At 29.4% G+C, this 25816-nt stretch overlaps 4 protein-coding genes across 4 annotated transcripts; all 4 read right to left on the bottom strand.

Annotated features, from left to right (window-relative positions):
* Positions 1209 to 1969, bottom strand: LOC105171990 (non-specific lipid-transfer protein 2-like). The gene is made up of 2 exons (XM_011093294.2): positions 1522 to 1969; positions 1209 to 1395 (listed from the first exon to the last, which is right to left on the bottom strand). The coding sequence occupies exons 1-2, from the start codon at positions 1866 to 1868 to the stop codon at positions 1386 to 1388; spliced, it is 357 nt and encodes a 118-aa protein (XP_011091596.1). The 5' UTR covers positions 1869 to 1969; the 3' UTR covers positions 1209 to 1385.
* LOC105171989 (non-specific lipid-transfer protein 2-like) lies at positions 8859 to 9605 on the bottom strand. The gene is made up of 2 exons (XM_011093293.2): positions 9160 to 9605; positions 8859 to 9045 (listed from the first exon to the last, which is right to left on the bottom strand). Exons 1-2 carry the CDS (start codon positions 9504 to 9506, stop codon positions 9036 to 9038), a joined length of 357 nt encoding a protein of 118 aa, XP_011091595.1. The 5' UTR covers positions 9507 to 9605; the 3' UTR covers positions 8859 to 9035.
* On the bottom strand, positions 14373 to 15116 carry LOC105171988 (non-specific lipid-transfer protein 2-like). Its single transcript, XM_011093292.2, has 2 exons — positions 14672 to 15116; positions 14373 to 14557 (listed from the first exon to the last, which is right to left on the bottom strand). The coding sequence occupies exons 1-2, from the start codon at positions 15016 to 15018 to the stop codon at positions 14548 to 14550; spliced, it is 357 nt and encodes a 118-aa protein (XP_011091594.1). The 5' UTR covers positions 15019 to 15116; the 3' UTR covers positions 14373 to 14547.
* Positions 20412 to 21177, bottom strand: LOC105171987 (non-specific lipid-transfer protein 2-like). Its single transcript, XM_011093290.2, has 2 exons — positions 20737 to 21177; positions 20412 to 20612 (listed from the first exon to the last, which is right to left on the bottom strand). Exons 1-2 carry the CDS (start codon positions 21081 to 21083, stop codon positions 20603 to 20605), a joined length of 357 nt encoding a protein of 118 aa, XP_011091592.1. The 5' UTR covers positions 21084 to 21177; the 3' UTR covers positions 20412 to 20602.

Genomic DNA, 25816 nt, shown 5'->3' with positions numbered 1-25816 from the left:
ATATGATATGAAATGATTTTAAAGTATTATTTGTTAATTATTATTAATAAAATTTTAATCTAATTAGACATTTATTATTTGCAATTTTTAACTTTATATTTTTAGTGTGATTTCTTGATCTTATTCATATAAATCGAATTGGTTTGACCTATTTCGTGTTCAATAATATATTATATTTTTATAAACTTAGAAAGTGTCCGACTAAACTTATTTAAAACATCTTATATGCTTCTGAATCTTATAAGATGTTTTTGAAATTGGAAAGTGTTAACTTCTATTTTCATAAATAAGCTCTTAAAGTAGTATCTTGATAAATAAATGACCATAGCGTATAGATGTGATGGGAGTGTTCTATATAAAAACAAAAAAAAGAAAAACTCTTCATATATATTGTAATAATATCTAAAAGAAAGTCATTGGGGGAGAAAATTGTAATTATACGAAGGATAAAAGTAAAATACTAATAAAATCGTAAATGTGATTTTGGCTATTTAATGTTAAGATTAAATAGCTTAAAAACTCTTATGAAAAAGAGGGATTGAGCTTACCTTTTTAAAAGAGCTTATGAGTGAGATAAGATAAACTCTGACTATTAAAAAAAAAATACAATCGAAATCTGTAGTTTGTTTAGGAATGATTTTTTTTAAATTACTAGTTAGATACTATTGGATCAGACTTTAGGACAACCATGGAATGTGAGCCCTTTTGATAACTACGCAAATTGTCACGATTTTATAGTAGTTTAATTCTTCTTTTTGAGCCAAAATACTCCTAATCTTATGAATTTATTGCTTATTCAGCTAAAAGTGATAATATGAGATGAAGATGGCAAAAATCAAGGCAAAAAAGGATATTGGGGACATCAAAAAGAGAAAATGAGATTTCAAGATAATTTTGCAGAATTAACTAAACGTGCCCACGCTTAGTGATTTGGTCAAAATTGAACATCCAAAGTAAAAGCATTTGAAATGAACTCAAAATCACTTAAACAATAACAATTACTATTTTGTTCTTCTCTGGCATGGTTCTTTAATTTGATAAAAACAGATAGAGTAATTATATAACTTTATAGATCTCTTACTAAACTAACAATTCGTGGATTCTATCAATATATTAATATAAATAATGAAATATATTTGTGAATTTATTCGTAGTTATTGAGCCATTTTAAAAAAAAAAACAACATGAATGCAAATGAAATACGAGCATATAAAAAGGTAGTGTTTGCTTCATTGATTGATTCAACTGATTAGGCAATAGAACATCATGGGGAAGAAAACACTACATTCACTCTGGGTGGGCCTACTCGAAGCGCCCAACCTTTATTTTATATATATGCCTAACGACTTATACATGTAGATGGCATTTTTTTCGAACATAACTCGTCAGTTCACCCTGCAAAATAAAAAATTCACAAAAAATTATGAATACATCAGACTTTCTTACATACAATAATTGAAATAAATTAATAATTGTTACAGAAAATATAAAAGAAAAAATAGAAATAAGAGATGCACATACTTTGAGCAATCAGTGGAAGGGCTAATCTTGTAGGGAATGTTGACGCCACATTGTCCAGGGAGTCCAGCAGCCTTGTTCAGGTCAACATCTTTGTATGAGCTAGCGAGAGATTTCAAGCAGCTGCACACGCTTTGACGATCTTGTGTAGTCTGGGCTGCGCCATACAGACCCTTAACTCCACCGCAACAACTGCCTAGAGGGCCTTTGTTGGTTACATATGGCAGGCATGGATTCAGGTATGAAACCACCGTGCCGCAGCCTATAGCCGCCTCGCCGCGAGGGGCAATTGCCACAGCCAAGACGGCGGCGATGAGGAGAATGCACATTGGCCTGATAATTCCAGCCATTGTAGTTAAAAGATCTCAAATGACAGGAGAACAAAGAGCTTAGTGTTCTTTTCTAGCAATAGGTGAGTTGGTAAGTTTTGGCGTGGAGAAAACCTGTAAGGTGGAAGTGTTTATATAGAGAAAATTGAGCAAAGTATTGATAGATCCAACAGTGGCATTTACATGTAGTTGGTAGTTGTGGCGGAATATTAATTGTGCAATCATAGTGCAGATGATGGGCAATTAGGAGTTGCTATCAAATAGGACAAACACGATCATAAAAGTCCAACAGGCGGCAGTAATTCATGCCACGTACTATATCAGCATTAATTCACAGCATATGGTGTATATGACTGTGGGGTCTATATATATTTTCAATTTCTCCATATGACTTAGAAAACAGGTTATTACGTACAACTTGTGGTTTATAAACTCATGGGCTCTAAACCTGTAATATTTTGAGCATTGTACAATTAGGACATTGGAAGCAAGAATTGCTTTCAAACTCAGCAACGTGCATTCTGAATTTCGATTATAAATAACTTGTCGAGGAGGGATATTCAATAAATACATTTGAATATTTTTACTAAGACTTATACGTTACTTATAATTTTTTGATATTTGCAGGATGTGGTATTACAAAAAATTATTTTTTAATGTAGAAATTAATTATTTGATTTTTGTTTTCTACTTGTGACAGTGAATATGGAAGTTGCGTAGACTATGTCTACGTACATAAAAGAGAAAATAGAGATTCGAAATTTGGGAGGATAATATTTACTAGGAAGGATCTCCCTCGTACTATATTGGGGGATGAAGAGGTGGTAAGAATACTAATTAGAAACAAGCCTGTCTGGTTGAAGAAATACTTACCCCTGGTCGAAGGAACAATGAAACAGCTGAATCAAACTGCTTTATTATGTTTCTACCAACTGTATTTGTAATAAATCAATAAAAACTAACTTTCGTTGTTTAATGTACTAGAAAAAAGAATCGATTTGCTTTTGCTCAATAAAAATGTTGTTTTGTTTTGTTGTTTTATTTATTTTTTGTTGTCCTTTTGTTTGTTTTATGAATTTATTTGCTTTTAAGTTTCATATTCTGATATAAGTTATTAAAAAAAAAATCTATTATTGTTTTGTTTCTGTAGTAGGTGTGCATGAATCTTGCACGTGCACATAACGTGTGTATCCTCAAATAATATGATACTTGCACTATCTGCACATTAGATTGTATGCTCAATTTTTAAAATTTGAAATTATAAGCATTTATTAAGATTTGTTAAGAATTAATTTTTTTAAGGATAAATAAATAAAATACAATAATTGAAATAAAAAGTATATTAGAGATGGAAATAATAAAAACTTAGATAAGAGAAATGGTATGAGAGATAAGGGACGACCAAATATAATAAATAAGAGATTAAAAATGAAAAGGTGGAAAAAGAAACTGATTCGATATATACTAATGTGTATAGTATGTAGAAATGTGCTTATAACAAATTAATCTAAAAAATAAGTTCTTTATTTTTTACATTTAATTTACTTTCTTTCTATTTTAATTAATATTAAAAAATATTTTTAAAAATGATATTAAAACTGGTTATTTTGACACAAGTATTGAAGATAAGTATCTAAGCACTTTTATGAGCCTAGCCCATTTAAACATAAATTGGTGCCTTAAACAAGAGAGAATATGGAAACTACATGGTTATGTCTACATATACAAAAGAGACAATAGAGATTCAGAGTTTGGAAAGATAATGTTTGTGTAGGAGGATTTCCTCCGCATTATACAAGGGGATGAAGATGTGGTGTGAATATTGATTCAGAACAAGTTTGTTTTGTTGAAAAAGTACTTGCCTCAAGGTCGTAGGAACAACGAATCAGCTGCATTAAACTATTTTATATACATTTCAACAGTGTTTAATGCAATTAACCCTTATATGATATTGAAAATAAGTAAATTACCCCACTATGAAAAATAAATAATAATTTACCCCCTCCTGTGTTTTAAAAAATGAAGCAATTTACCTCTTACATAACATATGTCAATTATATGAAGGATATAAGAGAAATACTAACAAAATTATAAAAGTGATTTTTCTAGTAAATGTTAAGATTAAATAGCTTAAAAGATCTTATAAAAAAGATGGATTGAGCTTACTTTTATTAAAAGAACTAGCTTAACTGCTTGATAAATTTGTTATTTCTAACAATGCACGGATATTCTAAAAAATTACAGGTCGAATATGGACACGACTCAGATACGCATTGGACACATGTCGGACATGGCATCTGCATGTATAAAAATATTAAATTAAAAAAGAAAAAAAAACCACTGCGTTACATACGCCGTGAACATGCCTGTTGACGTGTCTGACACATTTTAGACACATTTTATTTTTTTAAATAATTTAAAAAAGTTTTGGGTTGTCTTAAAAAAAAAAGAGTTTTGGCCTTAATAAGAAAGAAAAATAATTAATTCACTTCTCTCAAACTAAAAATTTTGGGATAAAATTATTAAAAACTCGAGAGATGATCGTGATGATTTAATTAATTTAAATTATTAAAAAAATTTTGCGTACTTTTTAAAATAAAATAGTTATGTATATATATTTCTGAAGCCACAGCTGGTTAAAAATTTAGATGTAAGACATACTTATTTTATGTTTTATTTTTATATTTTTCATATTGCATATTTTGGTTTATGAGAAATTGAGAACATATATAACAAAAAATATATTATCCATAGTCGTATCAGTATCGTCTCCAATCCTAATTTTTTTTATATGGCTGTGTCAATGCCGTGTTACGTCCTAGTTTTTTTATATTTCCGTGTATTCATGTCCGTGTCATGTCGTGTTCGTATCGCCATGTCCTTGTCCATGCAGCATGACTATTAAATTGTCCTTATAGAATTTATTCTTTTATGACTATGATTTTTATTACAAAAATTACTTAAGTAAGGGTATGAGTATCTTTTCATAATGAGGAACAAACACTTAGAAGATTCAGGTGAATATATCACTTATTAGTTACAAAAAATATTAAAGTTCATAATTTTACTTATATTTCTATCATTGAAATATTAGTATACACAATTATATTTCAGAAAATGATAGTAATTATTTTAAAACCATTTAATTCTGTTATTGTAATTCTCTTCTAAATTTACTTGATACTATTAAACAAGAAATTTGATCCCCAAAGCTAAAATTTTTTATTTTGGATTTACTAATTATTATATTTCATGATCTTGTAGTGAAATATAACATACAAAAATAATTCAATATTAAATTAAAATTAATCAGTCAAAGTCCCTTATTTTTGGAATTTTAATGAGAAATTCTAATTTTTAATAGAATTGAACATGTTTTAATTATATAATTTTTCTTGGTGATTTTCTATGTGTTTAGCTTTATTTATTTTTGTTATGGGCAAAATCGTGTTTTGGTACCATTAAAAAAGGTCAGTTTTGTTTTTGGTACCACAAATTTTGTAAGTTCGGATTTTGATACCATTAAACTAAAAAATAAGCATTTTTAGTACCAACTTAACGGCAGAGCCCCATGTGCCGCCTTAACGGCTGTCAACCCTAGAATTTTGGCGGGAAAAGTCACATGAGTCTGAGAAGAGGGGGAAAAATTGGTCTTCCAATATTCCATAGTATTTTGGTACCATTAAATATAAAAATAAGCATTTTTGGTCCTATAAAGTCATGTGTAGCGCAAAATAATTAATACAACACATTCCAAAATAAAAAATAGAATCCATAAACATGAAGCAAAATATATTACACGATTTGAGCTAATTGAAACCTGGTTTGAATAAAATTTGACAAAACCTACTTGACAAAATATATGCATTGCAGTGCACAATTTTTTGCTAATTGAAACCCGCCAAAAGACTTCAACCTATACAATTTTTTTATAAAGTTTTATTACATGATATATATATATAATACATGTTAATTTTCAGATGTTTTGGAAATTTGGATAAATTTATAAAGTTCCTTGAATTATGCTATACGGTAGTGCCCTTCTCTGCAGAACCGTACTCTTTTTAAAATTATATGATAATTTTAAATAGTTCTATAATGATTTATTATTTTCTATATTAACTAATATGAGTCTTGAGTAACATATAAATTTTATAAGATTTTTCTATGGATGGCGAATTTTAAAACTCCATCCAAGTAAATTGTGAATCTGTAGTGGAGTTATTCTTCAACTCGATTTTGCAAATTCTTATACCTATTTGTTCAACTAAATTTTATCTTATATATTTTTATATATGTTATCAATACCTTTATCACTTTATTTAAAATTTTCAAAGTCATATACTAAATATATAGGTTGAAGTCTTTTGCAGGTTTCAATTAGCAAAAAATTGTGAATTACAATGCATATATATAGTTAAGTGGGTTTTGTCAAATTTTTGTCAAATTAGGTTTCAATTAGCTCAAATCGTGTATTTGTAACCACTATATTTTACGTCATATTTATGGATTCTATTTTTTATTTGAAATGTGTTGTATTACTTATTTTGCATCGCACATGACTATGGGACCAAAAAGGCTTATTTTTAGGTTTAATGCTACCAAAATACTATGGAATGTTGGAAGACCAATTTTTCCCCCTTTTTCTCAAACTCACTTGACTTTTCCCGCAAAAACTAAGGGGTTGACGGCAGTTAAGGTCCATGTGCACGGCACATGGGCTCTACTGTTAATTTGGTACCAAAAATGCTTATTTTTTTATTTAATGGTACCAATATCCGAACTTGCAAAATTTATATAACCAAAAACAAAACTGATATTTCTTAATGGTAACAAAAACAAAATTTTGCCCTTTTTGTTGTATTATTCTGCGTGATATAATGTTTTCTTTTACAATCGTGTTGTCTTTTAATTTTACATTATTGATGTCATATTTTAGAGTAATTTTTCTATGTCTCTAGTTTTAATTTTAGAGTAATTATTTGTTAATTATTATTAATAAATTTTTTTAATCTAATTAGAAATTTATAGTGGCAGTATTTGTATTGCAAGATCCTATAATTATGCTAATTTTGTCAACTTATTATTTGCATTCTACATTAACTTCCAAATTTTGAAATATCATTGCATAAAATGTTATTTTTCTTTTTTTGCCTTTATTTGCAATTTTTAACTTCATATTTTTTAGTGTGATTTCTAGATCTTATTCATATAAATCTAATTGGTTTTACATAGATTTAGAAAGTGTTGGCTAAACTTATTTGAAACATTTCTTATTCAATAATATTATTATATTTTTATAAACTTAGAAAGTGTTGGCTAAACTTATTTGAAACATCTTATATGCTCCTAATTTTTATAAGCTATTTTAGGAGTTGAAATATGTTAAATCCTATTTTCAGAAATAAACTCTTAAAGTATCTTGATAAATAAATGACCATAACATATAAGATGTGATAAGAGTGTTCTCTATATATATAAAAAAAAAAATCTTCATATATATTGTAATAATATCTAAAAACAAAGTCATTGGGGAAGAGAATTCTAATTAAAGAAGGATAAAGGTGAAATACTAATAAAATCGTAAATGTGATTTTGGCTATTAAATGTTAAGATTAAATACTTTAAAAACTCTTATGAAAAAGATGGATTGAGCGTACCTTTTTAAAATAGCTTATGAGTGAGATAAAATAAATTCTATGACTACAAAAAGAATTGCAATTGAAATCTGGAGTTGGTTTAGGAACGATTTTTTTTTTTAGAATAAAAAATTACTAGTTTGGACACTATTTGATCAGACTTTGGGACGACCATGGAATGGGAGTCCTTCCGTTGTAATAGATAGTGTTCATAATTATTTGGATCGGATGGACCATGGCCATTCCTAATTAGTAATGATTTTTGTACCACTTATTCATATACCGTTCCAAAATACCTCTGACTATCTAAAAATATAAATTACTTTTTTGAAACACTTTTTTTCTATCTAATTAATAGCGAGTTTTCTACCATTCATTCGTACACCGTTCCTAATATTTTACCCCCTGTAAATTGCTTCATTTTAAAAAAACACAAGCGGGTAATTACTATTTTTTTTTTCATAAAATAATAATTTGCTTATTTGCAATAACATAGGGAATAAATTACATGAAATCCTTTTTACTGGTAGTAGTTAAAACTGTGCAGGAATTGAGGCTGCTAAGAAGAAAAACAAGTTAACAAAATGTCAAAGAAAGATTCATATCTTAATTCATACCATATAACATCCACAAAATATTTAATGTTTTATATATTCTCATTTTGTTGGTTGAGATAAATAATTATATGATTAATCTATTAACTTTTTTAATTGTAAAACGGTGAACCTACTATTAATTTGCTACTTAAGTATTGCTATTAAATTAATTTTTTAGAAATAGCGAAATTATTCGGAATTTAGAATCACAAAATAAATTGATTGGTCGATAACACAAAGTACTTTTGGCATTCATTTGTGGATGAGAAATATACTCTTAATTATATTGCTCCTTTTCTTGTTGCAGCCATACGATTTAATTTGGGGCTGTATCTCATATTGTTTTATTTGAAAAAAAAATTGAAATCCATCCAAATTAATTAAAATATAATCCAGAATTAGAACGAAAGAATTTAAAATCCTTTAAATTTAGAATTATCAAAATATATACAAAGAGTTCATTATTAAGGATTTGAATTAGAGCAAATGATCATATCCAAATTCGGCTCTGAACATCCAAATTAAAAGCATTTGAAATGAACTCAAAATCTCCTAAACTATAACAATTACTATTTTGTTCTTCTATGGAATGGTTCTTTAATTTGACAAAAAACAGATTAGAGTAATTATATAACTTTATAGATATCTTACTAAACTAACAATGCATCCATTCTATCAATATTTCAATATAAATAATGAAATTTAGTTGTAAATTTAATCGTAATTATGGAGCAATTTTAGAAAAAAATAACACAAAAGCAAATTAAATACGAGCATATAAAATGTAGTGTTTGCTTCATTCATTGACTCAATTGATTGGGCAATAGTATATCATGGGAGAATAAAACACTATATTCACTTTGGGTGGGCCTACTCAAAGGACCCAACCTTTATTTTATATATATACCTAACGACTTGTACATATAGACGGCATTTTTTTCGAACATAACTCGTCAATTCACCCTGCAAAACAAAAAATTATGAATACATCAGCCTTCTTACATACAATAATTGAAATAAATTAATAATTGTTACAGAAAATATAAAAGAAAAAATAGAAATAAGAGATGTACATACTTTGAGCAATCAGTGGAAGGACTAATCTTGTAGGGAATGTTGACGCCACATTGTCCAGGGAGTCCAGCGGCCTTGTTCAGGTCGACATCTTTGTATGAGCCAGCGAGAGACTTCAAGCAGCTGCACACGCTTTGACGATCTTGTGCAGTCTGGGCTGCGCCATACAGACCCTTAACTCCACCGCAACAACTGCCTAGAGGGCCTTTGTTGGTTACATATGGCAGGCATGGATTCAGGTATGAAACCACCGTGCCGCAGCCTATTGCTGCCTCACCGCGAGGGGCAACTGCCATGGCCAGGACGGCGGCAATGAGGAGAATGCACATTGGCCTGATAATTCCAGCCATTGTAGTTAAAAGATCTCAAATGACAGGAGAACAAAGAGCTTAGTGTTGTTTTCTAGCAATAGGTAACTAGGCAAGTTTTGGTGTGGAGAAAACCTGTAAGGTGGTGGTGGTTATATAGAGAAAATTGAGCAAAGTATTGATAGATCCAACAGTGGCGTACGTGTACATGTAGTTGGTAGTTGTGGCGGAATATTAATTGTGCAATCATAGTGCAGATGATGGGCAATTAGGAGTTGCTATCAAATAGGACAAACACAATCAAGAAAGTCCAACAGGCCGCAGTAATTCATGCCACGTACTATATCAGCATTAATTCACAGCATATGGTTCATATGATTGTGGGGTCTATATATATTTTCAAATTCTCCAGATGACTTAGCAGTTTTTGTTCGATGGCTCTGCTAAATTAAGGAGCCTTAGAAAACAGGATAAACTCATGGGCTCTAAACCTGTAATATTTTGAGCATTGTACAATTAGGACATTCGGCGCAAGAATTGCTTTCAAACTCATCACGTGCAATATGAATTTCGATTATAAATAACTTGTCGAGGAGGGATATTCAATAGATACACTTGAATTTTTTTACTAAGACTTATATGTTACTTATTATTTTTTAATATATGTAGAATGTGGTATTACAAAAAATCATTTTTTAATTTATGAATTAATTATTTGATTTATGTTTTCTACTTGTGACAGTGAATATGGGAGTTGGGTAAACACAGTCTACGTACATAAAAGAGAAAATAGAGATTCAAAATTTGGAAGGATAATATTTACTAGGGAGGATCTCCCTCGTACCATATCGGGGGATGAAGAGGTGGTAAGAATACTAATTAGAAACAAGCCTGTCTGGTTGAAGAAATACTTACCCCAAGGTTGAAGGAACAATGAAACAACTGAATGAAACTGCTTTATTATATTTCTACCAGCTGTATTTATAATAAATCAGTACTTTCGTTGTTTAATGTACTAGAAAAAAGAAACGATTTGCTTTTGATTAATAAAAATGTTGTTTTGTTTTGTTGTTTCTATTTATTTTATGTTGTCCTTTTGTTTGTTTTATAATTTATTTGCTTTCAAGTTTCATATTCCTATATAAGAAGTTTTTTTTAAAAAAAAAAACAAAATTCTATTGTTGTTTTGTTTCTGAAGTAGGTGTGCATGAATCTTGCACGTGCACATAACGTGTGTATCCACAAATAATATGATACTTGCACTATCTGCACATTAGATTGTATGCTCAATTTTTAAAATTTGAAATTATAAGCATTTATTAAGATTTGTTAAGAATTAATATTTTTTTAAGGATAAATAAATAAAATACAATAATTGAAATAAAAAATATATTAGAGATGGAAGTAATAAAACTTAGATAAGAAAAATGGTACGAGAGATAAGGGACGACGGAATTTAATAAATAAGAGATTAAAAATGGAAAGGTGGAAAAAGAAACTGATTCGAAATATACTAATGTGTATAGTATGTAGAAATGTGCTTATAAAATATAAATCTGAAAAATAAGTTCTTTATTTTTTAAATTTAATTTACTTTCTTTCTATTTTAATTAATATTAAATAATATTTTCAAAAATGACACTAAAACTGGTTATTTTGACACAAGTATTGAAGATAAGTATCTAAGCACTTTTCTGAGCTTAGCCCATTTAAACATAAATTGGTGCATTAAACAAGAGAGAATATGGAAACTGCGTGGTTATGTCTACGTACACGAAAGAGACAATGGAGATTCAGAGTTTGGAAAAATAATGTTTGTGTAGGAGGATTTCCTTCGCATTATACTAGGGGATGAAGAGGTGGTGCGAATATTAATTCAAGACAAGTTTGTTTTGTTGAAAAAGTACTTGTCCCAAGGTCACAGGAACAACGAATCTGCTGCATGAAACTGTTTTATATATATTTCAACAGGGTTTAATGGAATTTATCCTTATGTGAAATTGAAAATAAGTAAATTGCCCCACTATGAAAAATAAATAATAATTTACTCCCTCCTGTATTTTAAAAAATGAAGTAATTTACTTCTTGCATAATATATGTCAATTATATGAAGGATAAAAGAGAAATACTAATAAAATCATAAAGTGATTTTTCTAGTAAATGTTAAGATTAAATAGCTTAAAAGATCTTATAAAAAAGATGGATTGAGCTTACTTTTATTAAAAGAACTAGCTTAACTACTTAGATACATTTGTTATTTCTAACAATGCACGGATATTCTAAAATGTTATAGTGCCGAATACGGACACAGATCAGATATGCCTCGAACACATGTCGGACATGGCATCTGCATGTATAAAAATATTAAATTAAAAAGAAAAAAAGAACACTGCGTTAGACACGCCATGAAAATGCCTATTGACGTGTCTGACACGTTTTAGACACATTTTATTTTTTTAAATAATTTTAAAAAAATTTGGGTTATCTTAAAAAAAAAAGAGTTTTGGCCTTAATAATAAAGAAAAATAATTATTTCACTCCTCTCAAACTAAAAATTTTGATAAAATTATTAAAAACTCGAGAGATGATCGTGATGATTTAATTAATTTGAATTATTAAAAATTTTTCATTGCGTACTTTTTGATATAAAATAGTTATGTACATATATTTAGGAAGCCACAGCTGGTTAAAAATTTAGATGTAAGACATGCTTATCTTATGTTTTATTTTTGTATTTTTCATATTGCATATTTTAGTTTATGAGAAATTGAGAACATATATAACAAAAAATATATTATCCATAGTCGTGTCAATATTGTCTCCTATCCTAATTTTTTTTATATAGCTGTGTCAGTGCCGTATTATGTTCTAATTTTTTTATATTTACATGCATTCATGTCCATGTTATGTCGTGTCCATATCGCCGTGTCCGTGTTCATGTAGCATGACTATTAAATTGTCCTTATAGAATTTATTCTTCTATAACTATGATTTTTATTACAAAAATTACCTAAGTAAGGGTTTGAGTATCTTTTCATAACGAGGAACAAACACTTAGAAGATTCAGGTGAATATATCACTTATTAGTTACAAAAAGTATTAAAGTTCATAGTTTTATTTATATTTCTATGATTGAAACATTAGTATATACAATTATATTTCAGAAACTGATAATAATTATTTTAAAACAATTTAATTCTTTTGTTGTAATTCTCTTCTAAATTTAATTGATACTATTAAACAAAAAATTTAATCCCAAAAACAATTTTTTTTTTATTTTGGATTTACTCATAATATTATATTTCATGATCTTGAAGCGAAATAAATTAGTATGAAAGTGAAATATAACATATAAAAATAATTCAGTATTAAAATAAAATTAATCTGTCGAAGTCCCTTATTTTTGGAATTTTTATGAGAAATTCTAATTTTTAATAAAATTAAACATGTTTCATTTTTATATTTTTTCTTGGTGATTTTCTATATGTTTAGTTTTATTTATTTTTGTTAATTATATTATTTCTGAGTGATATATTTTTTCTTTTACAACCATGTTGTCTTTTAATTCTACATTATTGATGTGATATGAAATGATTTTAAAGTATTATTTGTTAATTATTATTAATAAAATTTTAATCTAATTAGACATTTATAGTGGCAGTATTTGTATTGCAAGATCCTATAATTATGCTAATTTTGTCAAATTATTATTTGCATTTCTACATTAACTTCCAAATGTTGATATATTATTGAATGTAATGTAATTCTTTTGCCTTTATTTGCAATTTTTAACTTTATATTTTTAGTGTGATTTCTTGATCTTATTCATATAAATCGAATTGGTTTTACCTATTTTGTGTTCAATAATATATTATATTTTTATAAACTTAGAAAGTGTCGGGCTAAACTTATTTAAAACATCTTATATGCTTCTGAATCTTATAAGATGTTTTTGAAATTGAAAAGTGTTAACTTCTATTTTCATAAATAAGCTCTTAAAGTAGTATCTTGATAAATAAATGACCATAGCGTATAAGATGTGATGGGAGTGTTCTATATAAAAACAAAAAAAAAGAAAAACTCTTCATATATATTGTAATAATATCTAAAAGAAAGTCATTGGGGGAGAAAATTGTAATTATACGAAGGATAAAAGTAAAAACTAATAAAATCGTAAATGTGATTTTGGCTATTAAATGTTAAGATTAAATAGCTTAAAAACTCTTATGAAAAAGAGGGATTGAGCTTACCTTTTTAAAAGAACTTATGAGTGAGATAAGATAAACTCTGACTATAAAAAAAATATGCAATCGAAATCTGGAGTTTGTTTAGGAATGATTTTTTTTTAAATTACTAGTTAGACACTATTGGATCAGACTTTAGGACAATCATGGAATGTGAGCCCTTTTGATAACTACGCAAATTGTCACGATTTTATAGTAGTTTAATTCTTCTTTTTGAGCCAAAATACTCCTAATCTTATGAATTTATTGCTTATTCAGCTAAAAGTGATAATATGAGATGAAGATGGCAAAAATTAAGGCAAAAAAGGATATTGAGGACATCAAAAAGAGAAAATGAGATTTCAAGACAATTTTGCAGAATTAACTAAACGTGCCCACGCTTAGTGATTTGGTCAAAATTGAACATCCAAAGTAAAAGCATTTGAAATGAACTCAAAATCTCTTAAACATAAACAATTACTATTTTGTTCTTCTATGGAGTGGTTCTTTAATTTTACAAAAAACAGATAGAGTAATTATATAACTTTATTGATATCTTACTAAACTAACAAGTGTCGATTTTATCAATACATCAATATAAATAATGAAATATATTTGTAAATTTATTTGTAATTATAGAGCTATTTTAGAAAAAAATAACATGAATGCAAATGAAATACAAGCATATAAAACTAGTGTTTGCTTCATTGATTGATTCAACTGATTTGACAATTGTATATCATGAGAGAATAAAACACTACATTCACTCTGGGTGGGCCTACCAAAGGACTCAACCTTTATTTTATATAGAAGCCTAACGACTTATACATGGAGATCGCATTTTTTTCGAACATAACTCGTCAGTTCACCCTGCAAAACAAAAAATTATGAATACATCAGCCTTCTTACATACAATAATTGAAATAAAATAATAATTGTTACAGAAAATATAAAAGAAAAAATAGAAATAAGAGATGCACATACTTTGAGCAATCAGTGGAAGGGCTAATTTTGTAGGGAATGTTGACGCCACATTGTCCAGGGAGTCCAGCGGCCTTGTTCAGGTCGACATCTTTGTATGAGCCAGCGAGAGACTTCAAGCAGCTGCACACGCTTTGACGATCTTGTGCAGTCTGGGCTGCGCCATACAGACCCTTAACTCCACCGCAACAACTGCCTAGAGGGCCTTTGTTGGTTACATATGGCAGGCATGGATTCAGGTATGAAACCACCGTGCCGCAGCCTATTGCTGCCTCACCGCGAGGGGCAACTGCCATGGCCAGGACGGCGGCAATGAGGAGAATGCACATTGGCCTGATAATTCCAGCCATTGTAGTTAAAAGATCTCAAATGACAGGAGAACAAAGAGCTTAGTGTTGTTTTCTAGCAATAGGTAACTAGGCAAGTTTTGGTGTGGAGAAAACCTGTAAGGTGGTGGTGGTTATATAGAGAAAATTGAGCAAAGTATTGATAGATCCAACAGTGGCGTACGTGTACATGTAGTTGGTAGTTGTGGCGGAATATTAATTGTGCAATCATAGTGCAGATGATGGGCAATTAGGAGTTGCTATCAAATAGGACAAACACAATCAAGAAAGTCCAACAGGCCGCAGTAATTCATGCCACGTACTATATCAGCATTAATTCACAGCATATGGTGTATATGACTGTGGGGTCTATATATATTTTCAATTTCTCCAGATGACACTTAGCAGTTTTTGTTCGATGGCTCTGCTAAATTAAGGAGCCTTACAAAACAGGTTATTACGTACAACTTGTGGTTTATCAACTCATGGGCTCTAAACCTGTAATAGTTTGAGCATTGTACAATTAGGCCATTGGACGCAAGAATTGCTTTCAAACTCAGCACGTGCATTCTGAATTTCGATTATAAATAACTTGTCGACGAGGGATATTCAATAAATACATTTGAATTTTTTTTACTAAGACTTATATGTTACTTATCATTTTTTAATATATGTAGGATGTGGTATTACAAAAAATCATTTTTAATTTATGAATTGATTATTTGATTTTTGTTTTTTTACTTGTGATACTGAATATGGAAGTTGCGTAGACTATGTCTACGTACATAAAAGATAAAATAGAGGTCCGAAATTTAGGAGGATAATGTTTACCAGGGAGGATCTCCCTCGTACTATATTGTGGGATGAAGAGGTGGTAATAATACTAATTAGAAACAAGCCTGTCTAGATGAAGAAATACTTATCCCAAGGTCGAAGGAATAACGAAACAGCTGAATGAAACTGCTTTATTATGTTTCTACCAGCTATATTTGTAATAAATAATAAAAAAAACTAACTTTCGTTGTTTAATGTACTAGAAAAAAGAATCGATTTGCTTTTGATTCATAAAAATGTTGTTTTGTTTTGTTGTTTCTATTTTTTTTTTTTTTTGTCCTTTTGTTTGTTTTATGAATTTATTTGCTTTTAAGTTTCATATTTCTGATATAAGTTATAAAAAAAAAAATGAAAGTCTATTGTTGTTTTGTTTCTCAAGTAGGTGTGCATGAATCTTGCACGTGCACATAACGTGTGTATCCTCAAATATTATGATACTTGCACTATCTGCACATTAGATTGTATGCTCAATTTTAAGGATAAATAAATAAAATACAATAATTGAAATAAAAAAATATATTAGAAATGGAAATAATAAAACTTAGATAAGAAAAATGGTATGAGAGATAAGGGACGACGAAATTTAATAAATAAGAGATTAAAAATGAAAAGGTGGAAAAAGAAACTGATTCGATATATACTAATGTGTATAGTATGTAGAAATGTGCTTATAAAAAATTAATCTAAAAAACAAGTTCTTTATTTTTAAAATTTAATTTACTTTCTTTCTATTTTAATTAATATTAAAAAATATTTTTGAAAATGATATTAAAACCGGTTATTTTGACACAAGTATTGAAGATAAGTATCTAAGCATTTTTCTGAGCCTAGCCCATTTAAACATAAATTGGTGCCTGAAACAAGAGAGAATATGGAAACTGCATGGTTATGTCTACGTAGACAAAAGAGACAATAGAGATTCAGAGTTTGAAAAAATAATGTTTGTGTAGGAGGATTTCCTTCGCATTATACTAGGGGATGAAGAGTTGGTGCGAATATTAATTCATAACAAGTTTGTTTTGTTGAAAAAGTACTTGCCCTAAGGTCGCAGGAACAACAAATCAGCCGCGTGAAACTATTTTATATATATTTCAACAAGGTTTAGTGCAATTTACCCTTATATGATATTGAAATAAGTAATTACCCCACTATAAAAAATAAATAATAATTTACCCCCTTCTGTGTTTTAAAAAATGAAGCAATTTATCTCTTGCATAATATATGTCAATTATATGAAGGATATAAGAGAAATAATAACAAAATCATAAAAGTGATTTTTCTAGTAAATGTTAAGATTAAATAGCTTAAAAGATCTTATAAAAAAGATGGATTGGGCTTACTTTTATTAAAAGAACTAGCTTAACTGCTTGATACATTTGTTATTTCTAACAATGCACGGATATTCTAAAAAGTTACAGTGTCGAACATGGACACGGCTCAGATACGCCTTGGACACATGTCGGACATGGCATTTGCACGTATAAAAATATTAAATTAAAAAGAAAAAAAAAACACCGCGTTAGACACGCCACGAACATGCCTATTGACGTGTCTGACACATTTTAGACACATTTTATTTTTTTAAATAATTTAAAAGAATTTGGGTTGTCTTAAAAAAAAAAAAAAAAGAGTTTTGGCCTTAATAAGAAAGAAAATTAATTAATTCACTTCTCTCAAACTAAAAATTTTGGGATAAAATTATTAAAAACTCGAGAGATGATCGTGATGATTTAATTAATTGAAATTATTAAAAAAAATTTGCGTACTTTTTAAAATAAAATAGTTATGTATATATATTTCTGAAGCCAAAGCTGGTTAAAAATTTAGATGTAAGACATGCTTATTTTATGTTTTATTTTTATATTTTTCATATTGCATATTTTGTTTATGAGAAATTGAGAACATATATAACAAAAACTATATTATCCATAGTCGTGTCAGTGTCGTTTCCTATCCTAATTTTGTTTATATAGCTGTGTCAGTGCCGTATTGTGTCCTAATTTTTTTATATTTTCGTGTATTCATGTCCGTGTCATGTTGTGTTCGTATCGCCGTGTCCGTATCCCTGTAGCATGGCTATTAAATTGTCCTTATAGAATTTATTCTTTTATGACTATGATTTTTATTATAAAAATTACTTAAGAGTCTGAGTATCTTTTCATAATGAGGAACAAACACTTAGAAGATTCAGGCGAATATATCACTTATTAGTTACAAAAAATATAAAAGTTCATAGTTTTATTTATATTTCTATCATTGAAACATTAGTATATACAATTATATTTCAGAAAATGATAATAATTATTTTAAAACAATTTAATTCTTTTGTTGTAATTTTCTTATGAATTTAATTGATACTATTAAACAAAAAATTTAATCCCAAAAACTAAAATTTTTTATTTTGGATTTACTAATTATTATATTTCATGATCTTGAAGTAAAATAAATTAGTATGAAAGTGAAATATAACATATAAAAATAATTCAATATTAAAATAAAATTAATCAGTCGAAGTCCCTTATTTTTGGAATTTTTATGAGAAATTCTAATTTTTAATAAAACTGAACATGTTTTATGTTTATATTTTTTCTTGGTGATTTTCTATATCTTTAGTTTTATTTATTTTTGTTATATTATTTCTGTGTGATTTTTTTTTTCTTTTACAACCATGTTGTCTTTTAATTCTACATTATTGATGTGATATGAAATGATTTTAAAGTATTATTTGTTAATTATTATTAATAAAATTTTAATCTAATTAGACATTTGTAGTGGCAGTATTTGTATTGCAAGATACTATAATTATGCTAATTTTGTCAAATTATTATTTGCATTCTACATTAACTTCCAAATGTTGATATATTATTGCATAAAATGTAATTTTTTGCCTTTATTTGCAATTTTTAACTTTATATTTTTAGTGTGATTTCTTGATCTTATTCATATAAATCTAATTGGTTTTACCTATTTCATATTCAATAATATATTATATTTTTATAAACTTAGAAAGTATTTGGCTAAACTTATTTAAAATATTTTTATGCTTATAAATCTTATAAGATGTTTTAAAAATTGAAAAATGTTAACTCCTATTTTCAGAAATAAGCTCTTAAAGTAGTATCTTGATAAATAAATGACCATAGCGTATAAGATGTGATGGGAGTGTTCTATATAAAAACCAAAAAAAGAAAAACTCTTCATATATATTGTAATAATATCTAAAAAAAAAGTCACTGAGGGAGAAAATTCTAGTTATACGAAGGATAAAAGTAAATACTAATAAAATCGTAAATGTGATTTTTGCTATTGAATGTTAAGATTAAATAGCTTAAAAACTCTTATGAAAAAGATGGATGGGGCGTACCTTTTTAAAAGAGCTTATAAGTGAGATAAGATAAACTCTATGACTACAAAAAAAAAAAAAATGCAATTGAAATTTGAAGTTGGTTTATGAACGATTTTTTTTTTTAGAATAAAAAATTATTAGTTTGGACACTATTGGATCAGACTTTGGGACGATCATGGAATGCGAGTCCCTCCATCGTAATAGACAGTGTTCGTAATTATTTATATACCATTCCAAAATACGTCTGAATATCTAAAAATATAAATTACTTTTTTGAAACACTTTTTTTCTATCTAACTAATAACGAGTTTTCTACCATTCATTCATTCGTAATTAATAACACAGGCAGGTAATTGCTGTTTTTTTTTTCCGTAAAAATAATTTGCTTATTTGTAAAATCCTTTTTACTGGTAGTAGTTAAAACTGTGCAGGAATTGAAGCTGCTAAAAAAAAAACAAGTTAACAAAATGTCAAAGAAAGATTCATATCTTAATTCATACCATATAACATCCACAAAATATTTAATGTTCTATATATTCTCATTTTGTTGGTTGAGATAAATAATTATATGATTAATCTATTAACTGTTTTAATTGTAAAACGGTGAACCTACTATTAATTTGCTACTTAAGTATTGCTATTAAATAGATCTTTTAGAAATATTGAAATTATTCGGAATTAGAATCACAAAAAAAATTGATTGGTCGATAACACAAACTACTTTTGGCATTCATTTGTGGATGAGAAATATACTCTTAATTATATTGCTCCTTTTCTTGTTGTAGCCATACGATTTAATTTGGGGTGTATTTAGAGAGAGTATTTCAAATTGCTCTATTTGAAAAAAAAAAAAAATTAAAATCCATCCAAATTAATAAAAACATAGTCCAAAATTAGAAAGAACAGATTTGAAATCCTTTAAATTTAGAATTATCGGAACATATAAAAAAAAAATTCATTATTAAGGATTTGAATTAGAGCAAATGATTATATATATCCAAATTCGTCTCTGCACATCCAAATTAAAAGCATTTGAAACGAACTCAAAATCTCTTAAACAATAACAATTAGTTCTTCTATAGAATGGTTCTTTAATTTGACAAAAAACAGATAGATAATTATATAACTTTATTGATATCTTAAAAAATTAATTGTCGATTTTATCAATATGTTAATATAAATAATGAAATATATTTGTAATTTTTGAGCAACTTTAAAAAAATAACACGAATGCAAATTAAATACGAGTACATTAAAAGGTAGTGTTTGCTTCATTGATTGATTCAACTGATTCAACAATAGTATATCACGGGGAAGAAAACACTACATTCACTATGGATGGGTCTACTCGAAGGACCCAACCTTTATTTTTATATATATGCCTAACGACTTGTACATGTAGACGGCAATTTTTTCGAACATAACTGGTCAGTTCACCCTGCAAAACAAAAAATAACAAAAGTTTATGAATACAACGGCCTTCTTACAAACAAGAAGTGAAACAAATTTATAATTGTTACAGAAAATATAAAAAAATAGATGGAAACGAAACATATACATACTTTGAGCAATCAGTGGAAGGGCTAATCTTGTAGGGAATGTTGACACCACATTGTCCAGGGAGTCCAGCAGCCTTGTTCAGGTCGACATCTTTGTATGAGCTAGAGAGAGATTTCAAGCAGCTACACACGCTTTGACGATCTTGTGTAGTTTGAGCTGCGCCATACAGACCCTTAACCCCACCGCAACAACTGCCTAGAGGGCCTTTGTTGGTTACATATGGCAGGCATGGATTCAGGTATGAAACTACCGTGCCGCAGCCTATTGCTGCCTCACCGCGAGGGGCAACTGCCACGGCCAAGACGGCGGCAATGAGGACAATGCACATTGGCCTGATAATTCCAGCCATTGTAGTTAAAAGATCTCAAATGACGGGAGAACAAAGAGCTTAGTGTTCTTTTCGAGCAATAGGTCACTAGGCAAGTTTTGGTGTGGAGAAAACCTGTAAGGTGGTAGTGTTTATATACAGAAAATTGAGCAAAGTATTGATAGATCCAACAGTGGCATTTACATGTAGTTGGTGGTTGTGGCGGAATATTAATTATGCAATCATAGTGCAGATGATGGGCAATTAGGAGTTGCAATCAAATAGGACAAACACGATCATAAAAGTCCAACAGGTGGGAGTAATTCATGCCACGTACTATAAAAGCATTAATTCACAGCATATGGATTATATTATTGTGGGGTCTATCTAGATGTAATTTATTAGTTACTAAAGATATTAAATTCATAATTTCATTTATATTTCTATTGGTGTTCATTAGTATATAAATTGATGCGCCCAAAATATGCATGTATGGAATAAATGATGGGAAACAAAAAAATGAGGGGTTTGGCCCATTTGAAGTGGGAAGTGGTGAACTAAGTGCTAGAAAATAAAAACGGTTAAACGAGTGAAAAAGAGAGTATTATTGCTTGATTTTGTATACAATTGGATATTGATATAGAATCAAAACTCTAAATACGAAATTAAAATGTTCCTTTAACTAACATGGTAATAAAAAATGGTAAAAAATTTATGAATGCGTGTGTGTCCCCTTGATCGGGTCCTTTTGATCGTGTAAATTATGGGAATGTCAACATGTGAATCTATGATTGTCCTTTGCTCGCTGGGGGAGCAGTCTATATATTGGCAACCACAAAGTTGTTGGAGAAGTATGAATTTGGGGGAGCATGTTGAATCTCCCTAAGATTTGGTGTCAGTCCTCGGCGGTTGGCTGATTCCCTTTGATTTGATGGATAACTAGAGGATTCGCCCCTAGGTTTGGGAGATTTTGGAGTATGTTGTGTATCTGGTGGGGGATAAAGATGTTGTCATGTCTGATTTTCAAGAAGGTAGTTGAGAAGATTTCTCCCAGTTTGAGTCCAATCTTTTTAGGATTTTAGTACTTCTCTTTAGGTGCGTCATGTGTCCTTGAGGGGGCCGATGGTCCTTATCCAATTCCGTGAGGGGGACCTTTGGATGTCCTGTGTGGCTGCCACTTGGTCCTCTGTGGGCACCATGTGGAGAACCTTTAAATTTGGCTCGGAGACTTCAAGTCCCTAAGCCTTCTTGTGGGTCTGTGAGGCCTCTTGGAATTAGGGCCATCTCTAACTTGGGTCGTCTGGACTTCTACTTTTTAACTTTTTAGGTTGTTTGGGCCTTTTTGAGCCAGCATATTTATACACACATTATAAATATTTTTTAAAAAAATTAATAATAATTATTAATTGATGAGGAAATCATTTAATCTGTTATTTGTACTCACTACTGAATTTCATTGATAATATTAAATAAAAGATTTACACCTTCAAATTGAATTTTTATACTTCGTATTTAATAATTATTATGTTTAATGATTTTGTATTAAAAAATACAAAAGTAAAATATAATTAATAAAAGATTCAATATTAAAATAAGGCAAAATTGCAAAATTAGTCCTGTATATTAGGGGGGGTCGCAAAATTGGTCCCCTAGCTATGAGACTGGCAATGTTAGTCCTTTATGTTTAAAATTTGTAGCAATTTTGGTCCTTCTGGCCAAAAGTGATCGGAAATTGACAAATCAAATTGGGGATTAGGGTTTCGGCGACAAATGGACATTACTACACAAGTAGCATTCTACGTGGATGCTGACGTGATAAAAAAAAGGTTAACCATCACCCACCACCACCAAGCCGGTCGCCGGAATTTTTTTTCCGGCGTGTCTCCGGCCACGCGTACCACCACTAAACTCGCCATCCTACGCTGATTCCAACCCTATAGCATGTGTTTCAATCAGAGTTCAAACATGCCCCCAATTGTTGATTATAGTCTTATCCTAAAACCTAGATTTATTTTCTTTCTCTTCTCGATTCACCGCCGTCCGACCTACCCACCGTTCGAGACCACCACCAATCAACTCCCCATCCTCCGGCGAGTTGATTGCACCCAAGCCCATCCATTGTCATCAACTATTCGGTCGGTTCTCTTCATTTTTATTTTCGTCACTTTTTCTCCGCGCCCACCATTGATTTTTCCGTCATATCTCCGTCACCAGCGATTATCTGGTTGGCGGACCAACACCTTTGTGTTCGCTCCCCATGGCGCACACATCCCTCCGATCAGTTTCCGTCAACGTTACATCCACGACTTCTCCTTAATGTTTTATTTTAGTGGCAATTTTAGTCCTATATGTTTTAATTTAGTAGCAATTTTGGTCCTTCCGACCAGAATTACCAGTCAGCAGCCATGTAAGATGTCACGTGTTTAAGTAGAGACCAGTTGGCAACCGAAACCCTAAACCCCAATTTTTTCGGCTAATTTTTGGGTAATTTTGGCCGGAAGGACCAAAATTACCACTAAATGAAAACATATAGGACTAAAATTGCCAGTTCAATAGTTGCAGGATTAATTTTGCCACCCCCCTATACTTACAGGACTAATTTTGCAATTTTGCCTTAAAATAAACTAGTGAAGCTCCGTATTTTTGGATTTTTTTTATAAGAAATTTCAATTTAATAAAATTGATAATGTTTTTATTTTTAATTTATGTTTTCTTTTTTTTTTTAATTTTGTTTTGTGTTTGTTATATTATTCAATTCTTTAAGTAATTCAGACAAATAAGGAATACCAAACACTTTTATGCTTTTAGCTCATTTCTTACTGGGAATGGTGACTACAATCATGTTGATCAGGAGTCGTATCTCGCACCGGCTATTTGCCGGTGGTTTGTCCAACATTGTTGTTGAATGAATTCCAAGTTTTCATTAAAAAAAAAAATAGAATTTAGTTCTTATAATTAATTTTTATTTAGAGATAATTATATTTATATCCTGTAACATCTGGCTTGTTTATACTGATCATCCATGTCTTTTTGATAATTACACACATACACCACCTGGAACGTCAAAATTATTTATACAATATATACCCCCTGAAAATATCAATAACATTACAGAACTACCCTTATTTTTTGGCTATTGGGAGTGGTTAATGTAATTATACAAAAGACATGGGTAATTTGTGAAACACACCATAAATCAAGGGGTGTAAATGTAATTAGTCATCTAATTTATTATTGAAAAAAGTACACAATAAGGATGCACGTGTCTTCTCATATGTTTGATACTAAGTTGCACTTAGTAGTATTATTTTATCTCCAGTATATTATGGTAAAAATTAAAAAGTACTAGAAAGTATAATCTCAAAACAATTTTCTACTACTAATATTATGATAAAATCAATTCGTAAGAAGTCCAGCATGTTATTTGGAAAGCATTTTTAATTTAATAAAAATTTATAATTTTTATTAAAATTTCATGATATTTGTTCTTTCATATATATAGTTTTTAAAGTTTATTATTTTATATGTATTATTCTGATAATATTCATTTTAAGTTATATGTTGTCCTAGTAAAATAATATTTTTAAATCATTCAAAAATATCTTCTAACTAATTAATTGTGTAGACATATGATTAGTTTATCTTTTTAGTAGGATATGTTTATTATTGTTTAAGTAGTTTAGAGGTATAAGAACACTTAAACAGTCTTCTATTAATAGAATTTTACACTTTTATAACTAATTTTTAAGTAAAATATGAATGTCTTTTCACAATGGAGAATAAATTCAGGAAAAATTCACACTTCTATGTATAGTATAGGGGCAAAATCCTATTTTGGTACCATTAAAAAGGGTCAGTTTTATTTTTGGTACCACAATTTTTGCGAGTTCGAATTTTAGTACCATTAAACCAAAAAATAAGTATTTTTTATTCCAATTTAACGACAAAGCCCATGTGCCATTCACATGGCCCTTAACGACCGTCAAATCTCGTTACATCACGTGCGTAGTGGCTGTTGACCTCTAAAGACTAAAAAAATGGGCTGAACACCCTTTCACACCTCCAACGAAGGAATTTCCTCATTTGAAAACCCTAACCTCAAAATTAGAAGTTGAATTCGAAAATTAAGCCAAATGTCTGATTGAGAATCTGAATCCGAGAGCGGGGAGACTTGTTTTCGTGGTTGATTTTGAAGAAATGGCGTTGATGCCCATTCTTCGATTCGCTTCATTGGTGTCGGGCGGTGTGCCTGATTACGGTGAGTTTTTCTTTTTTTTTCTTTTAAACTTTTGTAAGTTGTCGGGTTCTTGATGTTGGTGTATTTTGTATGGTTTTGAAGTAGGTGTTGGTAATGTGGATTTAGGGTGTTTACTTGTTAATTGGATATTAAGTTGTTAAAATTGTGTTTTCTGCAAGTTGTTACCGATGGTGTTTTGTAAAAATTTCGCCTTCAAAAAGTATAAATGAATATCAGAAAATTTTGGGGTTAAATTAATTTTGATCCGCTCTGATATATAAAAATATCAACAACCTCCTATAAAATTTTTAATATAAAAAATACCCCCATGTTACGAGTAAATAATCACACCATTCCCTGGTCAATTTGAGCCTATTTTTTCAGAAACAATGATTAAAATAGCCCTTTTAGTCAAATGGTCAAACTAGGCCTATTAATATATAATTATTTTAATTTATAATATATATAATTTAATAATATAAAATATATATAATATATAATTATAATTTATAAATAAAATAATATTATCCACCCCCAG

Source organism: Sesamum indicum, linkage group LG10 (assembly GCF_000512975.1).
Source record: "Sesamum indicum cultivar Zhongzhi No. 13 linkage group LG10, S_indicum_v1.0, whole genome shotgun sequence".
NCBI lineage: Eukaryota > Viridiplantae > Streptophyta > Magnoliopsida > Lamiales > Pedaliaceae > Sesamum > Sesamum indicum.
This window is presented reverse-complemented; position numbering and strand designations above follow the sequence as displayed.

What these genes read in the sequence shown, in the direction of transcription:
- LOC105171989 (XM_011093293.2), bottom strand. Translation starts at nt 9,506, where the DNA reads ATGGCTGGAATTATCAGGCCAATGTGCATTCTCCTCATTGCCGCCGTC.
- LOC105171988 (XM_011093292.2), bottom strand. Translation starts at nt 15,018, where the DNA reads ATGGCTGGAATTATCAGGCCAATGTGCATTCTCCTCATTGCCGCCGTC.
- LOC105171987 (XM_011093290.2), bottom strand. Translation starts at nt 21,083, where the DNA reads ATGGCTGGAATTATCAGGCCAATGTGCATTGTCCTCATTGCCGCCGTC.
- LOC105171990 (XM_011093294.2), bottom strand. Translation starts at nt 1,868, where the DNA reads ATGGCTGGAATTATCAGGCCAATGTGCATTCTCCTCATCGCCGCCGTC.